Source organism: Populus euphratica, unplaced genomic scaffold (genome assembly GCF_000495115.2).
Source record: "Populus euphratica unplaced genomic scaffold, PopEup_1.0 scaffold7.1, whole genome shotgun sequence".
NCBI lineage: Eukaryota > Viridiplantae > Streptophyta > Magnoliopsida > Malpighiales > Salicaceae > Populus > Populus euphratica.
In genome coordinates, this window is record NW_011499871.1 from 1,164,036 (window position 1) to 1,191,182 (window position 27,147).

Consider the following 27,147-nt stretch of genomic DNA (forward strand, 5'->3'; position numbering starts at 1 on the left):
GAATCATCATCGAAAAACACATTCGATTACAAGTGAATTAATTAGCTCCTTAATCACCAGAGTTTCAACCTAGAGTTAGATTACAAGAAACGGTTTAGTCGGTTCAAAGAAACGAATTTAAGTATAATAAACAAAAATTGGGATAAAAAACAATGTCACGTTTGTTGTTACATCTTAAAAGTGTTTTTTAAAAAAATTAAATTTTTTTATTTTAAATTAATAACTTTTTAGTATTTTTAGATTATTTTGATATACTAATATAAAAATAATTTTTAAAAAATAAAAAAATATTTTTAAATATTTTTAAATAAAAAATATTTTAAAAACAATTACAACCATGTATTTTCAACTCAAGCTTCATTAAAAAATACTCTAAAAGGCACGAGAAAGCACTATAACTTCCCTGTGCCTTTCACTTATTAATATATTATATTATTATAATTACTATATTATAATTATTATTATATTATATTAGAGAACTGTTTTTTTAATTTTTTTGTTTTTTAATAAAAAAATTTGTTTGATTTAGTTTACTAATATTAAATTTTATTTATTTAGTTATTATATTTTCATGATACGAATCCTGGATTTAATGGGTTAACCTGATTTGACGAGTTAATTTGAATTTTTTTTTAATTAACTTTTTTCATTTAGTTTAGTTTGTTAATGTTAAATTTTTTTCTATTTAATTATCAGATTTTCATTATACGTATCCTGGTCTTGATGGGTTAACCAAATTAATTTTAGGTAAATTCGTTAATTTTTTTTCTATTTAGTTATCAAATTTTTATGACACAAATCCCAGATTTTACGGGTTAACCTAATTTGAAGTGTTAATCCAATTAATTTATTTATTTTTATTTATTAGTTTTTTTCTTTCTATTGGTTTTTTTTTAATTTATTTATTTAATTATCATATTTTTATTACATGACTTTATAGTCAGACCCACGTTCATTATTCTTGGGTCTAGTGTTGCAGTCATACTTACTTAAACTTGTATCAAGTAAATTTAATGTTATTATTAATATTATAAATATTACTCTTAGATATATTATTTTTAGGTCAGGTGTTGTAGTCAAATCCAAAAATTTTGAATATAATTTTAAAAAAAATCTAACACTTTTAAATTTTAATTTTTTTTTATATTTTTTATATAAAAAAATAACTCGTGTGGCATCATGAACCAATAATTAACGAGCCAACGTCCTGTAACTACATGCTCTGTATTTTATCCCCCCTTTTATATTGGTTATTGGATGGCCTAGTCCCCCTCGTTTTCTCTAATTAAGAAATGCATTGCTTAATAAGGTAAACCCTCGACCAGAGACAGAAAATTACACACAATCGACAAGAGCTCAGAACTTGCATGAATTTGTACCAAGGATCAGGAACCCTTTTCGGTCGGAACGGCAATAAAATTGGCCATTTGCACCTTATTAAGGTTTCATGAGAATAAAAACTATAAGGAAAAGGGACTGCACCCCTTCTAGGTTCTTTCCTGTTTAATTGTTTATCTAATTAATTCTTTGGTTATGTATTTTTGTCTGGTAGCCTGTTTGCAGTACATCTTTAAAAAATTAACAAACTTATTGATTTTTTTTTTCTGTCAATCCCATTGCAAATTGCTTGATATTTCATTAGTTGATTGGACCAAACTAATGCAATGTTCTAGGTACAGATGGATGCTTAAAAAATCAATTTTTTTTAAAAATAATAATCTTGATACATGAGATACCTATTCACTAAAAAAATAAATGTCTCAATTACCTATCCTTTTTAAAATAACTAAATGGTTAAACTTCGCATTCGATTCCAATTTGCAAATAATTTAATTAGGATATTTTTTGCCACGGTAAAAATGCTTTTGAATTAATTTGCATCTTTAATTAAAAAAAATTATTCCCTAAATAATTTAGAAGGCACAACCTATATCAAATATATATGTATATATATAATAAATTATTTTTATGTATTGATATCTTCACATTTAAATATATATAATTCAAAAATACTTTAAAATAATATATTTGTGGCTGTGTATATATGCTATTTTTTAAAATTTATTTTTGATATTATTATATTAAAATATTTAAAAAATATAAAATTTTTAAAACTAATAATTTTGACGAAAAACAAGCAAGTTCTAAATTTGCCCCTGATTTGGGCACCTGAGATCGCTGAATCAGCAAGTCGTGTAACCCGGTCAGTGCGGGAGAGGACTGTTAACGTCAACGTCTGTAAGCTCGTCATTTAAATCTGATCGTTTACTAGAATAATGCTTCCGTGCCAGGTGGCATTCTTCTGTATGAGTATATGCAATGAATGCAACGGATATAATTGCTTTTGAATGTCTGCAATACCCTTCTCCTCGTTGTAATGTATATAGTATTTATCACTATTTTATCATCGCTAATATAACTAGATTTCGAGGTGTTATCACTATAAAATAGATGTTTTATATTCGATAAGTTTGGATATTTCTTTAATATTATATTGAATATTTATCTTTATATCTACAATAATTCAATATTTGTTTTACTTCATTTAGCTATTTTCATGAGTTATTCAACCATTTCAAAATTTCTAAGGAATATTAAATATTTTATTAACAATTTACATCCAAGTGAAATATAATAACAATCTGTGGTGATATTTTTTTAAGCATGAAAAATTTTCCATTTTTCTTAAATAAATAAGAAGAAAAAAGAAAACTTTTTAATATAATGTACAGATATAAATAAACAGAGAGAGATGTGAAAGAAAAATAAAAAGGAAATGTGAAGGACATCTTAGTAAACTTCACTCCAAGTCCACGGGCTCCTTTCAAACCTCCAAACGCAAACACTATCTCTCCTTTTCAGAACCAAACAAACGATCGTCAAAGACAGTTAACGTCGTCCTTCAAAGCAAGAAATACGGTCCGTCAAAGACGTTCGGTCGTTCATTTCTATAAAGCTAACGGCTACAATCCTGCTTTCTCTCCTCTCCTCTCTTCCACCTGTTCATTGTTGTTATCGGAGACATAATTATCCTTATCGATTGAAAAAACCTCGGCGAAACAATAGCTTCTTGCTGCCAATCTTGGCAAACTTGAAAAAAATTGGAGCTTTTCCAATCATTCATCCAAAAAAGACTCGATTTTTAAGCTCACTTCCTCTGCCTATTCACCTTTGATTCTTTCCCTTTTGGTAAGAATCCGATCATCTATTCTACCTGGTTTCCTTTCCTTTTCTTTTTTCGTAATTTGAGGCCTTATACATTAACACAAGTTTTTAGCATGCAACAATCTGATATACCCAGGAGCTGAAAAGGTTAAAAAAAAATTCTTTTTTGGCTTCTGGGTTTACCCAATGAACTCCATTTCTTTTTAGTGGATTTTAGATTCAAAATCTAAATCTCTTTCACCTAAAATTTGTTGCTTTCTGTTTAGAGAGTGAGAGAGAAAATGTCTGTCGTTGATGTTGGTTTGAGTCCGATTTTTAAAGAATCAGGTCATTTTCTTCCTGGTTATTGTAATCAAAAGGGACCAGTAATCGAGGATTCATCGATCCTAATTTATATTAGCGTGGGTGGTTCTTCAATTCCTATGAGGGTTTTCGAGTCTGATTCTATAGCTGCAGTGAAGCTAAGGATTCAGACAAGGAAAGGTTTTGTAGTGAATAAGCAGAAGTTAGTTTTTGGAGGGAGGGAATTGGCAAGAAATGATTCTCTTGTTAAGGATTATGGGGTCACTAGGGGCAATGTCTTGCACTTGGTTCTCAAGCTCTCTGATCTCTTGTTTGTCATTGTAAGGACCAATTGTGGAGAGGAATTTGAGTTTCATGTGGATAGGTATAGGAATGTTGGGTACATAAAGCAACGAATATTTAAAGAAGGTAAAGGATTTGTTGATGTTGAGGAACAGGAGATCTTTTATAATGGAAAAAAGCTTGATGATCAGAAAATTGTTGATGATATATGCAATGATAATGATGCTGCCATCCATTTGTTGGTTGAAAAATCTGCCAAAGTGAGGGCTAAGCCTTTGGAAAAGGATTTTGAGATTTTGGTAGTGGCAGCAAATTCCACTGAGAAGAGAGATAGGTCAATTGATGGAGGAGAGAACCGATCCGAAGAGGTTCCTGATCTCTCAAAGGTGCGATCTGGCAGAAATTTCATGCTGGAACCGGTTATTGTTAATCCTAAGGTGAAGCTGAATTCGGTTTTTTGGAACATGATTAACTCTGCACTTGATGGATTGGAGAAAGGTAATGCACCCATCCGATCTTCTGAGGGAACAGGAGGGACTTACTTTTTGCAGGATCCATCAGGTCAGGAGTTTGTATCTGTTTTTAAGCCTGTTGATGAGGAGCCTATGGCTGTGAATAACCCCCAGGGGTTGCCCGTGTCATCGAATGGTGAGGGTTTAAAAAGGGGGACAAGGGTAGGAGAAGGAGCATTGAGGGAAGTTGCGGCTTACATATTGGATCATCCAAGGAGTGGTCCACGGGCAGTAAATGGAGAAACTATAGGCTTCGCTGGGGTCCCCCCCACAGTCATCGTTCAATGCTTGCACAAAGGATTTAACCATCCAGAAGGGTTTGAAAATGCAATGGAGTATGCCAAGATCGGGTCTTTACAGATGTTTATGAAGAACGAGGGGAACTGTGAGGACATCGGTTCCGGGGCTTTCCCGGTGGAGGAGGTGCACAAGATCAGTGTGTTCGATATAAGAATGGCCAATACAGATAGGCATGCTGGGAATATATTGATTAGCAGAGGGGAGGATGGTCAAACAGTACTCATTCCAATTGATCATGGTTACTGCTTGCCTGAAAAAGTAAGTAATTTCAGCTATCATCCTCATGAAAAAGTATCATGTTCTTTCACATTTGTGCTTTGCTAGTAATAATTACTGGTTGTCCATGATGAATTTATTTAAAAATATGGTCCATAGGGCCATAGGGGTGCACATAGGAGAAAAAAAGGTTCAGAGTGGGCGTGGGTTAATCAACTAATCAGCAGATTCAGCTATATCCTATTCTTAAAACACAGGATTCAGACTTGTGTCTTAAGAATAGGATAAAATGATAGAAAATTGTTGCTAGCAAAGTGATTACTGTGTAGTAGTTATCCATGAACCACATATTTTACAGATATATGTCTTAAAGTTCTGTCTTTGAAGGTCTGCAGCTCATCTTTGCTTTTGCTTCTTTTTAGTTTGAAGATTGCACATTTGACTGGTTTTACTGGCCACAAGCCCGCCAGCCGTACTCACCCGAAGTTGTCGACTACATAAACTCACTGGATGCTGAACATGACATCGCACTAGTGCAATTCTATGGGTGGAATATTCCTCTTGAGTGTGCCCGCGTACTTCGCATCTCCACTATGCTTCTGAAGAAAGGGGTAGAGAGAGGTCTCACTCCTTTTGCTATCGGAAGCATCATGTGTAGAGAGAGCTTGAATAAGGAATCTGTGATCGAGGAGATTATTCGTGAAGCAGAAGATTCCTTGCTTCCTGGTATTAGTGAAGCTGCATTTCTCGAAGCTGTCTCCAATATCATGGACTACCGTCTTGATGAATTCACAGAATAATCAATTCCGTTTAGGTCAGGCATTCTATCTAGCTTGACAAATTCCCAATGGAGGAGTATATATGTACGTATCATTTAAATTACTAGTCCATTTTTGGATGGACTTGTAACGTGGATGGCTTATCTTGGTCATGAATGAGCCTAACACTTCGAATTTTCTTTCACTTCCGTCAACGTTGTTTGGGATATTGTACCGGGATGGTGAACAGAAGTTTAAAACTATGAATAACAAGTGTTATGCCTAGATTATACTAGATTGCGGGAAGGTTGAGGTTTGTTGTGTACATAAATATCTGTCCGAATTGTTGAGTCATGGTCAACTGAGGTGGGCCTTCAAGGCCACCCAAAAGTTGTATCTGTGTTTATGTTTCTATTTAATAAACAAAGAGTGAGCTTGGAAGAACACGAGTAAAGCAACCGTGTTCTTCTTGCACAGACTTACCATCCATGTCAAGAATTTATTATGTACTACAAAGCTCAAAATAATGCCAAGTAAAAATTCTGATCTTCGACAGATAGAGCTACGAGGGAGCCCTGGTTTTTCTTATGCATGACTAGTGTTTTGCTTGTAAAGCAAACCAGCTGTGCTCTTTCTAGTTTGCTCGCAAGATTTAGTTTGATAGAACAAAAATCAGCAATTTTGTGCTGGAAGTGGTTATGTTAGATATGAAATGAAAACCCTTTGCAAGATGTCAGGTTCATGGTCAGGATTGGACAGAGAATCAATTCAATAGGGTTATGGTTTCCCTCAATGTGCTCAATGAGATGTCTTGCGGTGATACTCTGTAGAGCGCTGTCTTGCTATCGAACTCTGCTCAATCAACACTCTTGCTGATTACTAACAAGTGTGAGTGATGGATACATTTTGAGTTAAAATCAAAATTGGTATCTTGGTTAAAACCTTATTAAAAATTATTCCTCAACAAAAATTATTTAACTTCAAATATTAACAGATTATAAATAAATAAATAAATAATTTTAAAAAATACTTGGTTAGAACGTTTGTCTAAAAGTCTCCATCTCAAGCTTAATCTTGTAATTTATATAATTAGAAGTTGAAGAGCCACACATAAATCTATACAAAATAGTTTTGGGTTTAATTTATATAATTAGAAGTTGAAGAGTCACACATAAATCTATACAAAATTATTTTGGGCTTAAACTATATTCATTCACTCGGCTTGGATATTAGACTTGTTCTTATTTTTTACCAAGCTTCAATTTAAATTTATTATAAGATCATTTTTAACCCAAAATTATTTTTTTCCAGTCTATTTATATATTAAATTCATGAATTAGTTAGAACAATCTTCTTCTTTTTCTAACCTGAACATCTTTTATATATAAAACATTAAGATTTAAAACTAAAAAACTATTAGATTAATTTTTTTTAATGATGAGTAACTAAAACAAAACAATGAAAAATTAATTCTCTAATTACTGGATTTAATTTCTGCATTAGCTTCGGCTTTAAAATCCACTATAAAAGCTGGTTAACGGAAGAATGTTCTACATTGCTTTCCAAACTCTTCTTCTCTTCTGTTTTCTAATTACCTTCCTGTGTTTTAAACTTTGTTTTTTTTTTTTTTTGAGTTTTTCTTCTATTTTAGAGCTTAAATTATGTTATTATAAAGAAATAGCGAGTTGTTCATAAGTGTGGCTAAACAAAACGATGTTGTCAAAATCTTGAAAGTTTTATTATCATCATTTCATTTACAGCAAGAGATGAGTAATAAATGATAAAAAATGTATAAATATACAGAGAGAGAAAGAGAGAGGTTACATGAAAAAATAAACAATTAATCTTGTGCAACCTATAATACCGATACACTTGTGTTTGCTTTACATTTTAATCCATAAATTGATTATTCTGTGATCATTGTTAATATACTGTGAAGAATTATGGTGGGGCTCCGTCCTGCGAAAAGGGAAATGATATTGAAAACTCTCTTGGGAAAAGAAGAGGTGAAAGAAGGACAAGATTCTTAGGAGCTTGTTGCTGTGTCAGAGTCGACCAAGGATACCATGGAAGTGATCTTAAGCTCAGCATTTCTTGTAGTCTTTCGGTGTTCCTGTGCACGATTAGGCTTTTATTGGCCGTGCGGTAGATATTTTAAAACAGAACTTGTGCACGCCAACTGCATATTGGCCTGTTGGTGATCTGATACAACAGGAAAGACTTAAGAGTATATGGCTGGTGTTTCTTCTTCGGTTGCTTCATTCTTTTTCTGATGCATCCTGGAAAGAAACTTTTCATGAACTTCTAGTTTTGCTCTGATTATGAACTGCTCTTTGCAGGCAGAGAGCTGCGGCAGCATAAAAGGAATTCATGCAAAATCCTTGCATCTTACCTCATTTGTCGTTCCGTTTTTGTTCATCTTTAATGTCCTTCTTGAAGACTTTGTTCGTTGATGCATTGACCTCAGCCAAATTCTTGTATTTTATATTGAGTTTCCTGTGTGGCTTAACCCAAGGCCTAGTTCATATCCAGAGAATGAAAAGGCAAGGACCAGGAACAAACTACAGGTAGTAAATATTCATATTTCAACCCTCTTTCTGTCTTATAAAGAAAATTATGAAAATAATTTTACTATCCTAATGGAGTCAACACCTCCTACTTTATCAATTTAGACATTAAAAAACCAAATAAAAAAATGATTTTATTTTTAATAACATGTGATACTAAACTTTGGACATTAAATATAAACTAAGATATTTTAACACTTGTCATTTTATCAATACCTATAATTATGACTCCACAAATAACTATACTTATATATCTTTTGTTTTTATTAGCATATCGACTTAGACCTTCATCATTATATACCAGTTTTACCTTATAATGATTAATGTTATTTTAGTCTGTTTTCAACACTATTTTGAACATATTTATTAAATTATGAATTATTTATATTGATGCAAGTTTAACAGGATTTTAAAATTTATTTTTATTGAACTTATTATTATTATTAAAATAATTTATAGTATTAATTTATGTTATATATTTTTGAAATATCAACAAATAATTATAAGAAATTCAATAAATAGAAAAAATAATTTTAAAAAAATCACGTTTTAAGAAATATATTTATTGGACAAGTTTTTTTGTAAGGCAACTTATTTAATTGATGGCATGGCAGGTTCATATGCAAAGCTTTGCTGGAAAAATAGTGAGAATGAAGCAATCAGAGAATTTATATGCTTCACATGGAGCTCGAATCATACTATCACATGTTCTATATATTTGCAGTGAGACTATGTGAAAGGGTACGTCTGTCTGTTGAAAATTAATAGAATCTAGTGTTTCCCACATTTGTAGATCGAGAATGAATATGGCACACTACTGAAGATGGGCTAGCTAGCACATGTCCAGTGGGCAGTAGAGATGGCTGAGGGTCTTTAAACAGGGTTCCCGTAGGTTATGAACAACGAAAATAATGCTCCTGGTCAAATGGTTAATCTTCTTTTTTCTGCAAAAGTCCTTTTCAATTAACTTTGTTGCTATAACTTAATTGTCAGGTTATAAGTATACTTCTTAGAAATTATTAATTTAAATATCATAAATTTTAGATTATTAAAAATTTATATAATTATTAATTTTAAAATTTCAAAAAATTAATCAAAGTATATAGAAACTAGTGGAACAAAATCCTTTCTAAATACTTGTTTGCAAGTTTTAGGTTACTGTAAATTACAGGACACAGGACACATGTATAAAGAAACATTAATCGAGTTTAGTTTGCATATAAATTCAAGGTGGTCCAACCAGGGGGGGGGGGGGGGGGGTCTGGCAATTTTTTCTGGACCTTCCTTAATTTATAACTTAGCTCCTTCTAATTTTTTTTTCTCGCTCCGCCCCTGGGTCCAACGCTCCGGTTCTGTCAAATGTTAGACATGGTAAAAATATTATACATGTATTTTAAATGATATAATTGAATTCATTAATATAATTTATTATTTTATTTCAAACATAAAAATTGTTCAAATATGATTTGATTATATAGGTTGAAAATGGTATTAGTTTGGACTTGGGACGGCCGAAACTGCATCTCACACCATGGACGACAGTGTTCATGCCCAATGGCAAGCTGTTCAGCGAAGGTTGATGAGTGCATCAGGAAGAAACTGAGAGAGCTTAAAACAGGTGGTAGTGGAACTTGGACCTGTTGGAGCTTAATGAGATCCGAAGGAAGGGTGATGATTAATATTTTGTTTGTTGGGTTTTAATTGTTTGTTCGCTGGTGATTGGGAATTAGGCTTTGTAGGCATTATCATCATTGTTGCTTAATTTACCAAGTTTAACTGGACGCAATTTTAGAACTTTTTTCTTTTTTTCATAATAACTTTTGACGTGTAGTTGCAATTATTACATTTCAAGAAACACCATCTTCGAAGGCTTAGGGTTTGGATTTACCTTGTTTGGTCACAAAAGGTGTGCTGTTGGGGAGTGTATTAGGACTAATATCTAGGATTTACAAATCTTGTTTTTTGAGCCTTGTTTAGTGCTTAATTACGCTTTATATCTCATGCGCATAATGATGAAGAAGTCCCTGTGCTGGAGGCTGTGAACCCAAAGAGGTATACAGGAAAACAAGATTTCAATTTACCTTCACTGCTCCTTCCAATTTTCAATCACAGTCAAGAAAATCTCCCCACCTTCACTCCAAAACCAAGATGGGTTCTTCTCATCCAAAGCCGAGAAGATGCTGAAGCTATCTCTTCTACTAAATATCTGAAGAATGATTTGATTCCTAAAAAGAGAGCATTTCCTATCCATTCTCTTTATCTCTTGAGCTTAATGTGTCTTTCAGCATTTCCTGCCTGTCATCTTCTAGCCAGCACAAATTCTTCAAAACCTCCCTTTTCATTCCCACATCCTTCGGCCTCTCTTACTCCTCGCCAAAATCTTATATAAAAATGGGAGCACCAGAGAAAGTTATTCCAAACCCCAGTAGGGTTCGCACAAATTGTGATATTGATGTGCATACATTTGAAGAAGTCTTACTGTATCTGTACTAACCTTGAAAAAGCTATTCTTTTCTGTCTCTATATTTCGTTTCGGGAAAATATAAGAACTGATAAATAAAATAAGAGATTATTAAAGATTGAAGTCTTTATAAAAAGTAATTAAAGATAAATGCAAAAGTAGTAAATATTTTATCTTAGCCATTATTTTTATTTTATACATTTTCTTTAATTTATCTTGGAAATTAATTCTACTTGCTAAATATATAAGATTTTCATCCTTATAATTAAAATGTGCAAATACAACTTATCTTATCTAAAATTAAAATTTAAGAATAGACTTCTATTTTTTTTCTTTTTAATTTCATTTTAAATTAGACAATATTGTTTTGCCTAGCAGATGACATATCGTTTGCTTCTAAAATTTTCAATTGTTTTTAATGACTATAATTATATGTTTAAAAATATATTTTTGATTTTTTTATTTAAAAATATCATTAAAAATATTTTAAAACCTAAAACACCTTCTAATAACTTTAAAAAATTAAAATCAAACTGAATTAAAAACCAATTAACAAGTCTTTCTCCATTGAATTTTATTCTCTGAAACAAACCTATTAACATCAAACTTGGATATTTTAATGGTGAAAATATGGCCAACTAACCACTTTATCTCTTGTTATTTTTGATGACCTTTTTTTTTTATTTCTCAATTTCTAGTGATTAAAATGTAAAAATTTGGAATAATAGTGACCATATGCATATAATTCGAAACATGACTAGAAAACATAAAAAGAAAGAGATAATAACACATGGGGTAATGAAAATAGAATTTGAAATGATTAAATTGAAAAGAAATTAAGTGCAATGACGAAACTATCAAAAGGTGATAACTTCTACAATAGACAAGGGATACGATTATACGAACGAAGAGATGGGAGGATGGCTTACAAACAGTAGATTCACCTGAAAACCTTAAATTGATTTGTTAATGATAATATTAATGTTAATTTTACCATCAAAGGAAGCAGTTGTTAGACCTAATTATTCAGTCCAGGCATTCGCGGGCAACAAAAACCTTCTCCTTCAGTTGAGACAGAACTAAAACAAAAGAAAAAGACAAAAGTCTGCCTTTCAGACCTTTTTTTTCTCGCTTCCAGTCGAGGCCTTTCGCTTTCGCCTTCACTTTTCCCACTTAATCTAAGCATTCATCCCGTCTTCACCACATCTAAACACTTCCCATTGTCCACTCCCTCTCTCTCTAGATTCCCTTTCCCTTCTTCCACCAGCCCCCTCTTTTAACTCATCGAAACAAGAAAATGAGCAAACCGCACAGACCGCCTTCAGGCCGTACAAATATTGCTTCATGCATAGTAGCTACAATCTTCCTAATCTTTGTTGTTATCATAATCCTTATCGTCTTCTTCACTGTTTTCAAGCCTAAAGACCCGAAAATATCTGTTAACGCTGTTCAACTCCCATCATTTGCCGTCTCTAATAACACTGTTAACTTCACTTTCTCTCAATATGTCTCCGTCAAGAATCCAAATAGAGCTGTTTTCTCTCACTACGACAGTACCCTTCAGCTTCTTTACTCGAGTTCTCAAGTCGGGTTCATGTTCATTCCCGCTGGCAAAATTGATGCGGGTCGGACCCAGTACATGGCCGCTACCTATTCTGTTGAGTCTTTCCCTTTATCTGCTTCGCCGGATGCAGCGGTTAATGTGGGACCTGCTTTCAATGACGGTGGTTTTGGCGGTGGTGGACGGCCAGGTTTTAATAACGGGTTTCGGGTCGGACCAACCATGGAGATTGAGTCAAGAATCCAAATAGCGGGTCGGGTTCGGGTCTTGCATTTTTTCACCCATCATCTGGAGACTAAAGTTAGATGCAGAGTTACAATTTCCGTGAGTGATGGATCTGTTTTAGGGTTTCATTGCTAATAATACTGACAACCCCCCCCCCCACCCCAACCCCCCCTTTTGTTTTAGGTTTTTAAGTGTAGTTTTTATGCAGCCTTTTCTTTTAATTGTTTGTATTTTTTGGTTTTTAAATATGAGGCCTAGTGTGTTGAAGGAAGTGTAAAATCTTGATATTTCCACGAGTGGGTTTTGTTCTCTCTTTGATCTGCATTTTGAGAATCTTGAGCTCATGTAGTTACATCCCTTTTCTTTTCTTGTTCTTGTAGCGTTGCTCTCAGTTTTTGGGAAAGATCTTGAATTGTTGCACAAGGAAAGCTGCAAACTATGATGAGGTTGGTCTCTAAAGGGTAGCTTTGCTTTTTCTTTAGTTTTGTTTGGGGCTTAATTGTGCAATAAGTAAAGGTTGATACCATGATTAGTATAATAACAGATGCAGTTAAGGTTTCTATCAGGAAACTTGAGTTGGTTCGATCGTCAAGGAAAGCTTATGGTCAGTGAATTATGAGCTGTAAAGATCCGCAAAAGGCTCCATGGTTTCTGTTTACTAAAGAAGGAGAGTAAATAATTTTTATTTATTTATCTGAATAAGGGTCAGTAAATGACGGGAATGGGTAAAATGAAAAGGTTGACGCTTGAAAATGTCATGTTGTCGGAGTCCCGGAGAAGGGCCTGAAAAGGACGGTGTTAGTGGAGGTCGTGATTGCACGCGGCAGGCAGGGTGGTAAATGGTAATATTAGCCGGTGATAAACGGTAACGAAGTGAGTGCCGTGCAGATTTTACTCCGACAGGATTGTGGGGCTGCAGACTGCACACACTGTCCATATTGGATGCTCCACCCTCTTGGGATTGGAGATCCTTGCTTTTTAACTCATTAACTTTAAAATTAAATGAAAAGGAAAAATTGAAAGGATCCAGAAAAACAATGTGTCCCACTATATTTCAATTTTTTTTTTGTCTTTTAATTTTTATACTTTGTATTTTATTTTTTATTTTTTTAATATTATACATATTAATAATTATATTTTATAAGTTATTTTGATTTGTTTTTAATAAAGATATTATGAAATAAAAAACAAATATTAGTATTAGGTTGTTGATGCTTAGTTTTTTGAAAAAAAATCGAATTTGTTATTGAAGATAAAGGGATTATCAAATAATGAGGTAAAAAGAAAGGATTTTTTTATTATTATTTATTTAGTGCATTTTAAAAAAAATAGTCTATGATTTTTTAAATTTTATTTGTTTTTCAGTTTGAAACTTTTATATTTTGGTTCAAAAATTTATTTTATTTTTTAGTATTTGAGTTTGAAATTTTTATGTTTTGGTTTAAAAATTAATTTTGTTTTATTTTTTAGTATTTGAGTTTGAGGGAAGGGAGAGTTATCAAAATAAAAATAAAAATGTTAAGGAGTGGAAAGGTAGTCGTATATCGAATTTTTATTCTATTGTCAAAGTTAACACCAACAACATGACCATCCCGCTAAAAAAATATCAGCATCAAGCCTCTACATTCACTTGCGTGGGGGCTCAACTGCTCTTCTTCAAGAGTTCAGAACAGGTGCCAGCCATTGCCATACAAGGATGAAAATCGAGGAATCTGTTCATGGTGCTAAACATCAAGGACGCAATTTATTTAGACAGCAAAAACCTACCAATGATTAGATTAAACATCTTGAATATCATAACATAGGTAATGATCAATTGGTGTGGTGATTTAAACAGTGAACAAAACAACTGGAACTGCTTGCATTATCGTCTTTCAACCAAAAACTCTAAAGCAGCTAGCTTGCAAACCTCTAGAAGAATTCATGACTGCTGCAAGTTCCCAACCCCGAGTTATCGAGCATTGGGAAGTGACAGCTAAATGGTTAGTTTCTGAAATCCATGCCTTGAGACCAGGTTAATGATTACCACTACAGCATGCAATTTGATACAAGATCAAAGAGATGCAATTTGAAAATAATTCACCAATAAAATGTGCTTTGGAATAAACAAAAGTAATGAATCAAATTTTGATAATCCTTCCTCCAATAACACATGTACAAGAACAAGATAAAAGACACCATATACCCACAAATTGCACAGAACTATTTGTAGTTGTAAAGCTTGGATTTGATGTCCAAATCAGGTCTCCACCACTGGTGAATTCCATGAGCTTCCCTAAAATCCTGACAAGGAGTTAAATTTACAATTAGATTTGCTGAAGGGATGAGGTGGAGTGGTTCTGACTCCCTACCCATGGCACTCATGAGAAGACCGCCCAGAGAATTCTGGGTTGCTAATCTCTCAATAGCCCCAATTCCAATATCATCCATCTTCTTCCTGTGCTCAAGATACCCAATATATTCTGAGCATAAGTGATCACCTGGATTGACAAAGAGAAATGGGATCCATCCAGAAAGAGCAGCAAATGGATCGACAGATCGATTATTATTATAGCTCTTCTTTGTCGCAAATGCGAGTCCTGCTGTTATCACACTGCTTGCAATCCGGAGCCCATGTTTCACTCGCTCATCTTTGATCCCCTCAATTGGGGCAGAGAAGAATGGTGAATTGAAGAGAAAAGCTTGGAGAAAGATGCCCGTCTTGGCCATGGTCTTTCCAGCTAGCAATGCCATTGCCGCTCCCAGGGAATGCCCAGCTAACCAGACATTTGATTCACCTACAATAGCAACCACATTTCGGACTGCTTGGATAGCAATCTCAAACCGGGATGTCTCATGGAGTCCATTTCGGAGAATGTGGAGGTCCAACTCAAGGTCCCGTGACACAGACTCTGGCTTGGTTATGGTGCCTCGGAAGGCAATTACGTAACGAGGGCTTTCATCTAATGAATTGTGATAATGAGATTTTGGCAGCTTGAATTCATAAATTGCAGCAAAAATGGAGGAATCCACATCATCTACAAGGTGACGAAGCAACTGAAAGTGAAAGAACTCCCACCAAGGAGAAGCAAGAGCTTGGGGACCTTGACGTTTCAGCTGGCGGTCCTGCTCTAGAATGTAGACACCCTGAACCAAACTGGCAGCAACAGATCTTCGATGATGTGCATTTGTCCTGCACAGTATTGCAAATAACATTGTTTCCCACATGATCTTGTTTCTATAAACATACTTTTTATCTAATCACTATGTTGCCTAGCATCACAACTAATTCATTAGTAAAGATTAATTAAAACAGCAGGATCAATATGGCTGCTGCATCACGTTCATAAGATAGTAATGTCCCCAAAATCATATGTCTATGCACCCGAGGTGGTCAATGCAAGGGAAGAATTATACGAAACCAACAAGGAGCTCACCAGTCGACAATAGCTAGGTGCAAGGGTCCTGAGAGGCTAAAGTCTTCCTTCTCAGAGGCCATAATACCATATGTTCCTGTAGCTGCTGCTGCTTCTTGATGTCCTCCAAGATGCCACTGCATTGATTAAATAAAAACCAGTGAGTGGTTACCGGTCCAAAACTAGATTTAACAGGCACATAGATCACACACGGTCAGATTCTCTCTCACACACAAGAAAGATAACAAATAAGCTAAACCCATCAGCATGTTTTGAGTGGAACAAACTACGTGCTTAATTTGCAATATTTCAAGGATGAAACTGTTTGAAAAACCATCCAGAAAGAATATTTCTCAATGAGTTTGACTTTAACGGAGTAATGTATCCATTTGAAAGGTACTTGAACCTTCCCATAAGAAAGTTTCCCTCTTCAGGATACCTCTTATTTTCCAATAAAAACACAAACACCTCCCATCCAAACAGAAATCAGGGTCCATCAAAATCTAAACTTGGGATCAAAATCCTTATCTCCGCCAGAACACAAACTCTTTGACGATAAACCTTGAGCCAGATTCAAAATAAGAGTTTTCCTTCTGAACCAATTGCAAAACAAAAAATTCTTATTAACAGAAAAATGCAATTCTTCTTTTTTTTAAAAAAAAAGAGATAAACCAACCTGAATTAAAAATATATAAATATTTCGTTTCAGATAAAACTTTAATAATAGCCCATCATGACATGATTTCTAACATAGCAAAAGAATGAGAATGGATCCGAATATTCTACCTTTGTAACAAATGAAAGAAAGGCTACAGGAGAGGGATACCTGGATTTATTCAAAGGAAGAACAGATCTGATGTTATGATATATTGATACGGAAAAAAGGCTTTTTTTAATTTTTTATTTGGGGGGGCCTTCCTCTGTTTCAATTTAAGGTGGAAGTTGATGGGCGGTAATAGAGGTTGGCGGTGACATGACAGCATGTGTTAAAGAAAGAAAGACACTTCTAGATAATTGGTGGATTTTTTTAAAAAACAAATATTAGCACTGTTTTAAAAAATAATAAAATAACAATTTTCAAAATTCTAATGCAAAATAATTCAATTTAAACCCTATTTATTTGCGTTAAAAAATAGTTTTTTTTAAAAAAATTAAAAAATAAATTTTAAAAAATAAATTATTTTATGATATTTGATAATATAATAAAAATAAGTTAAAAAACACTTTTTAATATTTGATTATGTTATAAAAATGAGTTAGAAAATAACTTATTAATATTTTATTTTATTTAAGTTTATTAAAATAATAAGAAATAAATTTTACAAATTAAAAAGATGAATGAGAATAAAATTATAAAAAATATAATTTTATAAATTATCTCAAATAAAATAAATAATAATAAAAATAATAGAGATCAAATTTAACAAATAAAACAATTGAAAGATGAAGAAATTAAAATAATAACGACTACCATTTCATAAATTATTTCAAATAAAATAAGTAACAACCAAAGGAATGAGAACTAAATTTGATATATAAAAAATTTCAATTAAAAAAAAATAACAATTATAAAAATATAAACTAAAATTAATACAAAAATTAAATTTTAAGGATGAAATTGAAAAAAAAATATTCAAAACAATATACATATAGCAATCAAAAGTTTGATAACCAAATTTAATATAATCAATAAATAATATGACATTTCTAAATTTTTCACAATTTTAAGAAAGTGTTTTCCATCTAAAATAAAAGAAAAATAATTTCTTGAAAACCAGACCAAATTTTTTTTTGACTAGAAAGTATTTTTCGTTGACTAACTTTTTTAATGACAAATAAACACAGAAAAGTTTGAAAATTAATTTTTAGAAAACCACTTTTCATCAAACAAACACTCCCTTCATATATATCAGGATGAAAAAAAAAAGTTAAAATATTGTTAAATAAGCTATACAAATTATAATGAAAATAAAAGAAAGAGAAAAATAAAAAAGAAAGAGAGAAAGGTATGGAATACATATTTAAGCTTTGATTACAATATTATTAATATTATTAGAAAAATTTTGACAAAATAAATTCAATAATAACAAAAAAAATTAACAAAGATGACTAGAATGATAGTTATAATGAGAAGATAGAAGAGAGGAAGGGCCCTTAAAACACATCAAAGGTTTAATTATGATATCATAATTATCATAAAAAAATTCTTAATAAAATAAATTTAATTATATAAAAAAAAGTCATTAATAATTAGTAGAGTGAGTCATACTCTTTATTTAGCTCATTTATTTTTAGGTGACATGTATAATTAACTTCAATTATTGTTAATGACTCTTTTTAATGTTATTATATTTATTTCATTGAGAACTTGATATTATAATTAAAATTTCAATATGCTTTTAAAGTTTTTCTTTTCCTTTTCTTATTATAATTTATATCCATTTAATAATTTATTTAATTGAAATCTAAAATGAGTTTTTCTTTATGTTTCTTTTTTTATCTTTTTCTTTAAGAAAATATAAAGTCAAATAAGACCCTAACACCGAAAACTCTTGGAGGCTATGACCCCCTCAATCTCCCCTGTTTGAAACTAGGATCACAAGCTCCTGCCAATAGCATGGAGGAATGACGCCATCAGTAGTTCTTGAAATTTTAATTGGATTAATATTTTTGACAGTTTAAAAGCTAAATATCACCAGCAGAATCTAACGTGGAGAGGCTTATTTCTGCAGTTGCAAATATGTATCTGCACACCCTTGCATGTTCAGGATGGAAGGACTTGCATTGCTGATCTCTTTAATATTACAAAATCCGGCTATCAATCATGAAGGCATGTAAGCAAGTATCTCATAAACACTTTTTTTTTAAATATGACATAAAAAATATAATATAGATTTAAATTGTAAATTTTGTTTAACTAATTATATATTATAGTCAAGTCATACATAACAATATAACATAATTAAAACGAAAATGAAATAAACAATATAAAAATTTAAGCATTTTAAAATATAAAATTCAAATAAAAATTGAAAAATAATTTAACTTAATAATACAATATAATTATATCCCTAAAATTTCATTATCTAAAAAATTAATAAATTTAAAACAAATAATTTGTTAGTGTATTATATAAACTAAATACTCATAATCTTCTTTCTCCTCCTTATAATTTTAAAAAATATTCATTAAAATTTTTATTATCTAGAAAATCAATAGTACTGCAAGTAATACCAACATCAAAACCAATTTTATCAACAATAATTGACTCAAAACTATTCTAATTGTGTCCGTACTTTTTTGGATGGTCTAAGGCACAATTTGACCACCAAACATGAGTTTATGAACATACCTTGATTTTTCTCCATTGATCCTCCTCAAACTCGAGGATTTTGGTCGCTAAAAAACATCACAGTCAGAGCGAGAAAATTTCCCCTCCTTCCACAATCAACATCAAATCCAGCAAGCAAGAGAAATCACTTCAAACTTTTTTTGTTGGATCTTTCCGAACACCGGTTAAATGCAAGCCCATTGCTTCCTTAAAATACACGAGCAACTTATCCCCTAACCAACTTTCCAAGGGTTTTTGTCTAGACCCATTTCTCTAGATGAAACTGACAGTGCTTTCTTGTATTCCCCATATTTAACTATTTATGACCTCAAACCAACGAACAAAGTTCAGGTCACACGAGTGGGTATTGAAAAGTATAATTTAATTGGTTAAGTTTTAAATTTATTTTTTAAAAGTTATAAATTTTAATTTTATAAATTTTATAGCTATTAAAAACTCATATGATGATTAATTTTATAATTTATAAGATTTAATTGAAAAATATATAAATTTACTCTAATATTCATATTAACAAAAAAAGAAATATACAGGCACAGGAAGTTGTGACATTAAGTAAACTGGGAAGCAGCACACAATGATGGGAACTAGAAGCAGGGTTGATTTCAATCAGACATCGGGCATCACATCTAACATTATAAACACTCCAGATCATGCAACACGTAAAAAATCGGCACCTTGAGGTTCATCTCTCAAAAGAATGTGCATCCATGCTCATTACGCATATTAACGATAGGGAAAACAACATATAATTCTAGCATCATTGACATCTCTCAACCTTTTTGTGCAGAAGGCATTTAAGAACAAACCGAAAAGAAAACAGGGAGATGCTTAAGGTGGGGGTACAAATTAGCTACAACGGAACAAAGCATCTTCTATAAAAGCAACCCAAGTTCCGTATGAAATTCATAAATCATTCGTATCTGGTCTTTTGTTATAGAGACACTACCCTGGAAACTGCGAGAGCCCAAAACTGATGTCAAAAAGAAAAACTAATTTAGAAGCACTTATACTTCCTACAAACTCGATCATAATTTTGCATTATTTTGACTAAATTTATCAATTTTGCACCAATCATGTCCAATTATACTAATAAATGTTAAAAAAAATTACTAATCAATTTGACAACAATGCATGTAAGCATAGCAAACTCGTAAAAATATACTCAATCCATAGTGATAAATGGTTACGGCAAGAGCAACAAATATTCTCCTATGAAGACAAATGAACTCTTTGTTACTTCTATAGCGCGTAGAAATAAAACAAAACATTGCTCCCCATCTTCCCAAAACACAAGCCATAAATGAAAGAATGACAGCCATAAAGCCATATTCTCGTACAAAAGAGATGGATGATTCAAATGCTGCTGATCTACTTGGACCAAGCAACTGCGTCAATTTCTGCTTGTGCACTCCTGTACAACTCAAGTCTCTTTGCAATGGCAGCTCGGCGCTCCATGACTGCAGGATCCTCGTTCAGTAATGATGACAATTGCTTTTGCTGCAAAGATCAATTCAAAAGTCAACCGCATTCATCATCTGATATCAGCAACAGCATCAAATTTGACCAGGAATAAACATGGATAACAATTAAAGAAGATTTTCACTCCTACCTCCAGTTTACCCAACTCGGTGAAGAAATGGTCAAGCAGGCTTCGCTTGGCCTCACGCACTTGACAATAAACAATGGACTTTGGAATGGAGTTACGTAGACTTGCACAGACCATATTGACATAAGACAAAACAGTAGATCCTGTTCGCATATTCCAACAAGAACTCTTAAGATTACATCAAGCAGAAACGATACCATAACCCACCCTTTTTTTAATGCAAAAATGAACTCATTAAACTTACCAATTCGTCTAAGATACGAGTCATTATATCTATCAAATATAGAATGGGTAGGGTTGCCACCCTTGTCAACATCCTGAGGAAGTTTCCGGAAAAAGTCCACTGTCAGGTAGCTACACTCCATGTCGACTAGCTGGAGCGTTGCTTTCTTGCTTGTATCTTTCATTCTATCAAGTGACTCGATAGCAGCATTACTGACCTCTACTCTAAGAGCAGGATACTGCTTCAACTCCTGAGAATCATCAAAAGCAACATTATCCAACAGCCCAATGGGGACCCATGACATATAGTACAAAACCAGGCTAAAGCATCTGAGGTAATCAAATACTCTGGAAAATGGATAAAACACTAGAAGAGGAGTGGATTTGGCTCGATCTTCTTTTAGCAGCATAATTTTTCAAATTATTGAATATCTAGAAATCAAATGCCTACAAAAAATAAGGTGGAGAATGATTCTTGAAATCATATTATTAGAACACATCCACAATTAAAAAAACAAAATAGATGTTTCCGATTGATGGACAATGGTAAAACAAGAATTTTTGCTGGAGGTCCATTAAATGTTGCAAGCTGAGAGAAGCAGGCACTTTCCTCCAGACATTCAAAGGCATCAGTCAATATTTTGCTTATTACTTGTAAAGTGCCATGTCAGGTTCTCAAGCCTCTCTCCTTTTCATCCCTTTTTCCCACCTTTTCAGATACTCCTAGGTAACAAATTCTCATACATGACAAACTGAGTTTGAAGATGTATTCATTTCTATTTTCCTAGAGAATAATGCCTTATTTCACTGACTACACCACTTAAAATAACTAACAAAAGGTAATGCAAAAGAAAAGGCGAAACTGCCAGTGTCCGCAAGCATGCAGGAACTTTACAAAATTCAATACAGGGAACTAAGTACGTAAGCATGCAGGAACTTTACAAAATTCAATTCAGGGAACTAAGCCCTTTGCTCACGTGCATATGACATATTAAGAACCTCTTTAAACCTTGCTAACAAAATGCACCAAGAACAAGGATTTTGTAGAAGCAATTAGACTTGGAAATGATACAAACTTACTATAGTCTCACTGATAGCCTTGTGAACTAAATCCTTCAGAAGGCCATGAACCTGGATTATAAACAAACAAGCATCAGCTAATTGAAAAACATGCAACCCATCAAGATTCAGAAACTGCAAATGAAAGAGGAAAATGAAAAAAGAAAAATCAGTCACTCCTGCAGACAGAAATCTTTGCTTTCTCCATTTAGAATTTTTCCCCCAGAAATCATATGGGACCCTCTTCCCGTCCTTTCTCTAAGAAGAGAGGACCTTCCCTGATTGGAAGCTGTGTGCAGCCAGCCTCCCTCTCAAATTTTGTCTCTGCCCCCTGATTTCATAGGGAGAACCACCTCCCCCTCCCCTTGCCCCTCCTTACTTTTTGCATCCCAGGCTGGTAAAACAAGCCAGTCCAGGCCTGTTATAGTGAACATAGGGCCTGGCTGACCAGCAGCATATTATGGAGGAAAGTGTTTTCTGGAGATTGGAATCCCTATTTTGCACATGAACTAATTCCTAGAGCCAAACAAAATCAGCTTACAAAACAGGTTCTGAAACAGATATTTACATCATTTGTGTTGGCTATATCCAAGATACAGTTGAGTATGATACCTTAAGGTACTTCAGACTTTTTCATCCACAATAATCTCATATTAAGAGATTCTGAACAGTTAAAGTTTTGGGGAAACATATGGCAGCAAAGTCTGTACAACATCAACTCAACTAAAGCCACATGAAGTAGGAGGCAGCAGAAGAAATTTAACTTTCCAATCATGCAAAGGAAAGTCCGAGAGTTTTTAAATATCATGCATACCGCATCAACAGCTGCCTCAGCAGGACCTCGGATAGAAACTACAGAAGATTCAATGAGACGACGATATCCTTGTTCAGGAGCTATCAAGTGAGGTTGATACCCATCAGCTTCAGTGATCAATTTCCGAATGTTTTCCATTGAAAGTTGCTTGTCAAACTGTAGCCTTTTTAGAGCAGCAGGAAGCTGGTTATCGAAAACATTGTAAATTTTATCACCACCAGGTCGGCTGCAAACAACAGTGAATATATAAAATCAGATTGCTTGCAAAGATAAATTGACAAGATGTAGAAATGCACCATAAAATCAAGCTGATCAGAGGCAAGGAAATAAACAAAGCACAGTACATACATGCCATCAAGATGCTCTTTGTATATTTGATCAAAAAGGCGGCAAATCTCCATGATTGAGTACATCTTTCCCTGCAAGGTAGGCAATGATAATTAGTGATTCACATACATGCACAGAAGGGGGAGAAGGATTAAGATACCTAAAGGTTGTTAAAATATGTCCAAGTTAAAAGCACACTTACTCCAGCATCTGCAGCAATAGGCTTTCCAAGACGACTCAATTCCGATTCAAGTTCAGCAATTGTTTTGTTGACAAGGGACTGAATGCCTGGAATTTTGGACTTGATTACAACTTCCAAATGCTGCAGTATTAACCATTAATAATTGGGTTATTACAATAACAGTTGAAAATCTTTCAAAATATATGGAACTTGGACACATATGAAGTAAAAGGGAAAGAACAGAAAGCGCATCACTCACCTTTGACAGCATCTTTGCTAGATGCTCTGAACCCATTCTGTGGGCAAGGTGCTTGTATTCTGGGGTGCTGGAAAAATACTCACGTTCTCTACGCCGAGCAGCAATCATGTCCACATTCTTGTTAATATCTGCTTGTGAGCGGTTCACCACACCGACCCAGGGAAATTTTAGGCGGTAAGATTTTCCTTCCAACATCTACAAAAGCAAAACAGTAACTCATGATTGTCATGATGCTGAAGGCCTGTAACATATGTAATATAAAAAGAACCATGCATCAAAATTGCAAAACATGTAGAAAGCAAAATGAAGCAGGGAATTTGAGGATTACACAGCCAAGTATAAGAGATTTTGACTATTTTCAACTTTTCAATGATGGGAACTTAGGGCTTCTGTTATGCAGGACACCTGGGTAATCCTTAATGACCAAATGCTTACCCAGTTTTATAGCCAAGTAGTTTAGAATAAGATTAGTTTTTTCTTTTTAAGATTTCTAAGTCTCAAGATTATTTTTACAAGCCGAGGCTTTTTTCTGATAATATATATGTAATCTAGTTTCTTAAACATCAGATGATGGATTAGAGCATTAGTTAGTTGAAGGCAAGCATATCTAGTATCTTTCTTCATTCTCCAAGAACAGCAGCTACAGAAAGCCAGGTTAAGCTTGCAGTACAGGCCACGTCCGTCAATTAAACCATCCAAACCTAATCCTTACTTCCATTGAATGAACCATGAAATCCAACTTCAAATCTGATAGTTAGCTGCCCCAGAAAACCTGAAGCCTATATCCTAATTTCCTGCCACTACAACACACCCAAAAAAGAACCTTTTCAGTCGCAATTCCCTTTATAAACCCCCAAGTAAAATGTGACCATGAATCTCCAAGTTTATCAAGCTACAACCCACCAAAAAGCATAAAAAATCAGACCACCCAAATAAGATAGCATGTCATCCACTGAGAGAAATTGCTTGATTAGGAATTAAAATTTCCAGGAAACAAGGAGAAGTAGGTGTTGAGAGGAGAGTGCTCATGAAATAAATTAATGTTCTTGAACACGAGATCACTTGTTACTTGTGTAAAATGTACTGACAAACATTTTCTAGCCAAATTCTAGTGAACATTGTCAGCATCTATAGGAGCATGAATTTTTATACTTAAAAACATGCCAGGTTGTATATAAGTAGCATCAATTTATCTCTTGAATGCTATACAAAAAAAAAAAAAAAAAACAATCCAACTTACATCAACTGCATCAGTACCCTTATCCATAAGATCGATCTTTGTCAAGACTCCTAAGGTCCTCTCTCCTGAAAAAAAAAAAATATATATATATATAAGAACCAGAACATCTAAGGAGTTATATGAACGTGCAAGCAATGATATAACATAGATTTTGATGTTTTGTTGCAAATTACAAATATTGAACAAGATTACCTGTAGGGTCCACTTCACGAGAGATTTTAATAGCATCAGAGGTAGCAAGATCTTGATTGGCGGGTGAAATTGCTAAAATTATACAGTTGGGCTGCATTAAATTTGAGCAAACAAAATAGCATGACTTTGCCAAGTTTCATCATATCAGAACACAAAGGAATACAATAGCATAGAAAATGGCAGAATTTAAAACATGGTCCTGGAAATTTTCCAAGAATTATTTGCCGGCTAAGCTGAGAAATATTTTGACAAAAAAGTAAGAATCTATAGAAGTGAAAATATCCAATTTACACAACTATTCGTATAGGATACAAAGAGTTTGAGTAATGAAATGTGCATTACCTTCTCGATATAAGCTCGAACCATGTTTTCAATATCTTGCACAATACTCTCTGGTTGACCCTCTGCATTTCAAAATAGATATAGGATATTCATAAACTGTTCAGAATATAACCTCATAATGATCTATAAAAACAGCAGCAAATAAAGGATGATATTTTTTTACTTTATGCTAGTTAATTCTCAGGAAAATCTTAAAATGGTCAAACTGTTAAGTGAAAAATTGAGTTGATATGAACAAAAATATTGAAGTTCAAAGGTTGCAAGTCCCTGTTGCATTTATTTTCCTTTGTCTTCTCAGCAATGAAAAGAACAGTAAAGAAGAAGGTTTCCGGGTAACCACCACGCAAGATGGAAGCACAAATGCACTTACCAACTGCTACTTTAGTAAGCCCAGGAAGATCAACCAATGTCAAGTTGACAACTGCCAAAATAAAATAAAAAAGTCAAGCAAATTCATAAATAATGAAAAGGAAACTTAAATGATTGTAAAATGTGGCTAAACGTAAATATAAAAGGCATCTGAAACATAATATTGTTTCCATACGGAAGATACAAAACCGAAGCAGGAGCTAGATAAGGATATTTCAAAGTGAAACAAGACTTGCCATTAGGAGAGTAAATACTAAGATGAATTGGAACACTTGAAATTTGCTTTGATCGACCAGTCTCTCTATCAGTCTCATCTTGAATCTCCCTCCTCACAGCAGCTACACGCATAAAAGCACCATTAAACCATAATTCCACAATTACCATCCAATCAACACAGACACGATAACAACAAGAAACAAACACAAACTCTTCAAAAAAAAAATCTAATACTAACTATACATAAAAAACACAGCATAGATAAAGAAATGTACCAAAATCAGTAAATCTTTTCCTTGGGAGATGAAGGAACTCAGCATATTCTCTACTTCCTTCATCGATCTTATGAAGCTGCAACACAAGTGGCCGCCGCGTAACGATACCTATAGGGACAAACAATCACATCACTCTCACACTCCAATTGCAGAAAAACCCTAAATAATTCGGTAACTAAGTCATGGTACAGAATTGTAAGCTAATTACCGGATCCACGAGGCAAGAAATCCTTCCCGACTACACTCTCCAACACCGATGACTTCCCCGAACTCTACAAAACATAAACAAAATGCTATCAGCCAACAAACATCTAGGTCACAACAATTTGATTAGCTGAAAGTAAGAGGGGTAGATCTGGAGGCAAACCTGGCCACCGACGACGGCGATGGAGGGTAAGGAATCCCATAGAGTAGGTAACGCACTAGCTTCACCATGATCACCAAGAGCAGTGCAAGCTCTTTGAATTTTATTTACTAAAGAAATCAAGTTCTCCATCAATGAAGTAGAGACGGAGATCGGTGACGGTGATTTGGTAGATCGAGGCTGGATCTGGAGGAAAAGGTGGCGTTTGAAAGAGGATGGGATCTGAGCTTGAGTTTGACGTTTATCTTCTTTGTGTCGTGTGTGTTGGGATGGTAGAGAAGACGAGGAGGAGCAGGAGGAGAAACGATTTATTTAATGGTTTTTCAAATGGAAAGACACTTTGAGAACTAGGGAGGTCGCTGCTGTTGTGCTAGATTCCAGTTAAAACTATATTTTACGACGTTTTCCTGTGCCTCCGAGATTTAATTTTGCTTTCAAAAAATTTAAATTTTTTTATTTTTTATTTTAAATTATTTTTTTATTTTACAAAAATAAATTTAAAATAAAAAAATATTATTTTAATATAAAAAATTTATACAATCTATAATATATTAATGCCAAAAATAAAAATGTTATACCATGAT

At 33.5% G+C, this 27,147-nt stretch overlaps 4 protein-coding genes across 5 annotated transcripts; 2 read left to right on the forward strand and 2 right to left on the reverse strand.

Moving 5' to 3' along the window:
• The first annotated feature begins 2,822 nt into the window (after positions 1 to 2,822).
• LOC105127320 (phosphatidylinositol 4-kinase gamma 2-like) lies at positions 2,823 to 6,025 on the forward strand. The gene is made up of 2 exons (XM_011028570.1): positions 2,823 to 4,820; positions 5,201 to 6,025. The coding sequence occupies exons 1-2, from the start codon at positions 3,447 to 3,449 to the stop codon at positions 5,576 to 5,578; spliced, it is 1,752 nt and encodes a 583-aa protein (XP_011026872.1). The 5' UTR covers positions 2,823 to 3,446; the 3' UTR covers positions 5,579 to 6,025.
• A 5,630-nt stretch (positions 6,026 to 11,655) lies between these two features.
• Positions 11,656 to 12,716, forward strand: LOC105127321 (uncharacterized). Its single transcript, XM_011028571.1, has one exon. It carries the CDS (start codon positions 11,862 to 11,864, stop codon positions 12,483 to 12,485), a length of 624 nt encoding a protein of 207 aa, XP_011026873.1. The 5' UTR covers positions 11,656 to 11,861; the 3' UTR covers positions 12,486 to 12,716.
• Positions 12,717 to 14,425: 1,709 nt separating this feature from the next.
• On the reverse strand, positions 14,426 to 16,660 carry LOC105127322 (GDSL esterase/lipase At4g10955). 2 transcript variants are annotated; one of them, XM_011028573.1, is made up of 3 exons: positions 16,572 to 16,660; positions 15,767 to 16,338; positions 14,426 to 15,522 (listed from the first exon to the last, which is right to left on the reverse strand). In XM_011028573.1, exons 2-3 carry the CDS (start codon positions 15,886 to 15,888, stop codon positions 14,553 to 14,555), a joined length of 1,092 nt encoding a protein of 363 aa, XP_011026875.1. In that variant the 5' UTR covers positions 15,889 to 16,338; positions 16,572 to 16,660; the 3' UTR covers positions 14,426 to 14,552. The 2 variants fall into 2 exon arrangements, with proteins under 2 accessions (XP_011026875.1, XP_011026874.1); XM_011028572.1 differs by lacking the exon at positions 16,572 to 16,660 and having other exon boundaries at positions 15,767 to 16,405.
• Positions 16,661 to 20,157: 3,497 nt separating this feature from the next.
• On the reverse strand, positions 20,158 to 26,858 carry LOC105127324 (dynamin-related protein 5A). The gene is made up of 16 exons (XM_011028574.1): positions 26,567 to 26,858; positions 26,408 to 26,471; positions 26,200 to 26,307; positions 25,945 to 26,046; positions 25,710 to 25,760; positions 25,340 to 25,401; positions 24,998 to 25,088; positions 24,806 to 24,870; positions 23,566 to 23,760; positions 23,328 to 23,447; positions 23,147 to 23,217; positions 22,799 to 23,024; positions 22,006 to 22,056; positions 20,948 to 21,176; positions 20,707 to 20,846; positions 20,158 to 20,594 (listed from the first exon to the last, which is right to left on the reverse strand). The coding sequence occupies exons 1-16, from the start codon at positions 26,693 to 26,695 to the stop codon at positions 20,466 to 20,468; spliced, it is 1,833 nt and encodes a 610-aa protein (XP_011026876.1). The 5' UTR covers positions 26,696 to 26,858; the 3' UTR covers positions 20,158 to 20,465.
• Positions 26,859 to 27,147: the final 289 nt, after the last annotated feature.

Bases quoted from the DNA above. Each gene is read 5' to 3' on its own strand.
- LOC105127320 (XM_011028570.1), top strand. From the start codon at position 3,447: ATGTCTGTCGTTGATGTTGGTTTGAGTCCGATTTTTAAAGAATCAGGT. The intron at 4,821-5,200 runs GTAAGTAATTTC...GCTTCTTTTTAG, and splicing joins GTTACTGCTTGCCTGAAAAA to TTTGAAGATTGCACATTTGA.
- LOC105127324 (XM_011028574.1), bottom strand. From the start codon at position 26,695: ATGGAGAACTTGATTTCTTTAGTAAATAAAATTCAAAGAGCTTGCACT. The intron at 24,871-24,997 runs GTAATCTTGTTC...TTTTTTTTTCAG, and splicing joins TCGTGAAGTGGACCCTACAG to GAGAGAGGACCTTAGGAGTC. The intron at 20,847-20,947 runs GTAAGTTTAATG...ATATGCGAACAG, and splicing joins CTCGTATCTTAGACGAATTG to GATCTACTGTTTTGTCTTAT.
- LOC105127321 (XM_011028571.1), top strand. From the start codon at position 11,862: ATGAGCAAACCGCACAGACCGCCTTCAGGCCGTACAAATATTGCTTCA.
- LOC105127322 (XM_011028573.1), bottom strand. From the start codon at position 15,888: ATGCAGTGGCATCTTGGAGGACATCAAGAAGCAGCAGCAGCTACAGGA. The intron at 15,523-15,766 runs GTGAGCTCCTTG...AATACTGTGCAG, and splicing joins CACCTAGCTATTGTCGACTG to GACAAATGCACATCATCGAA.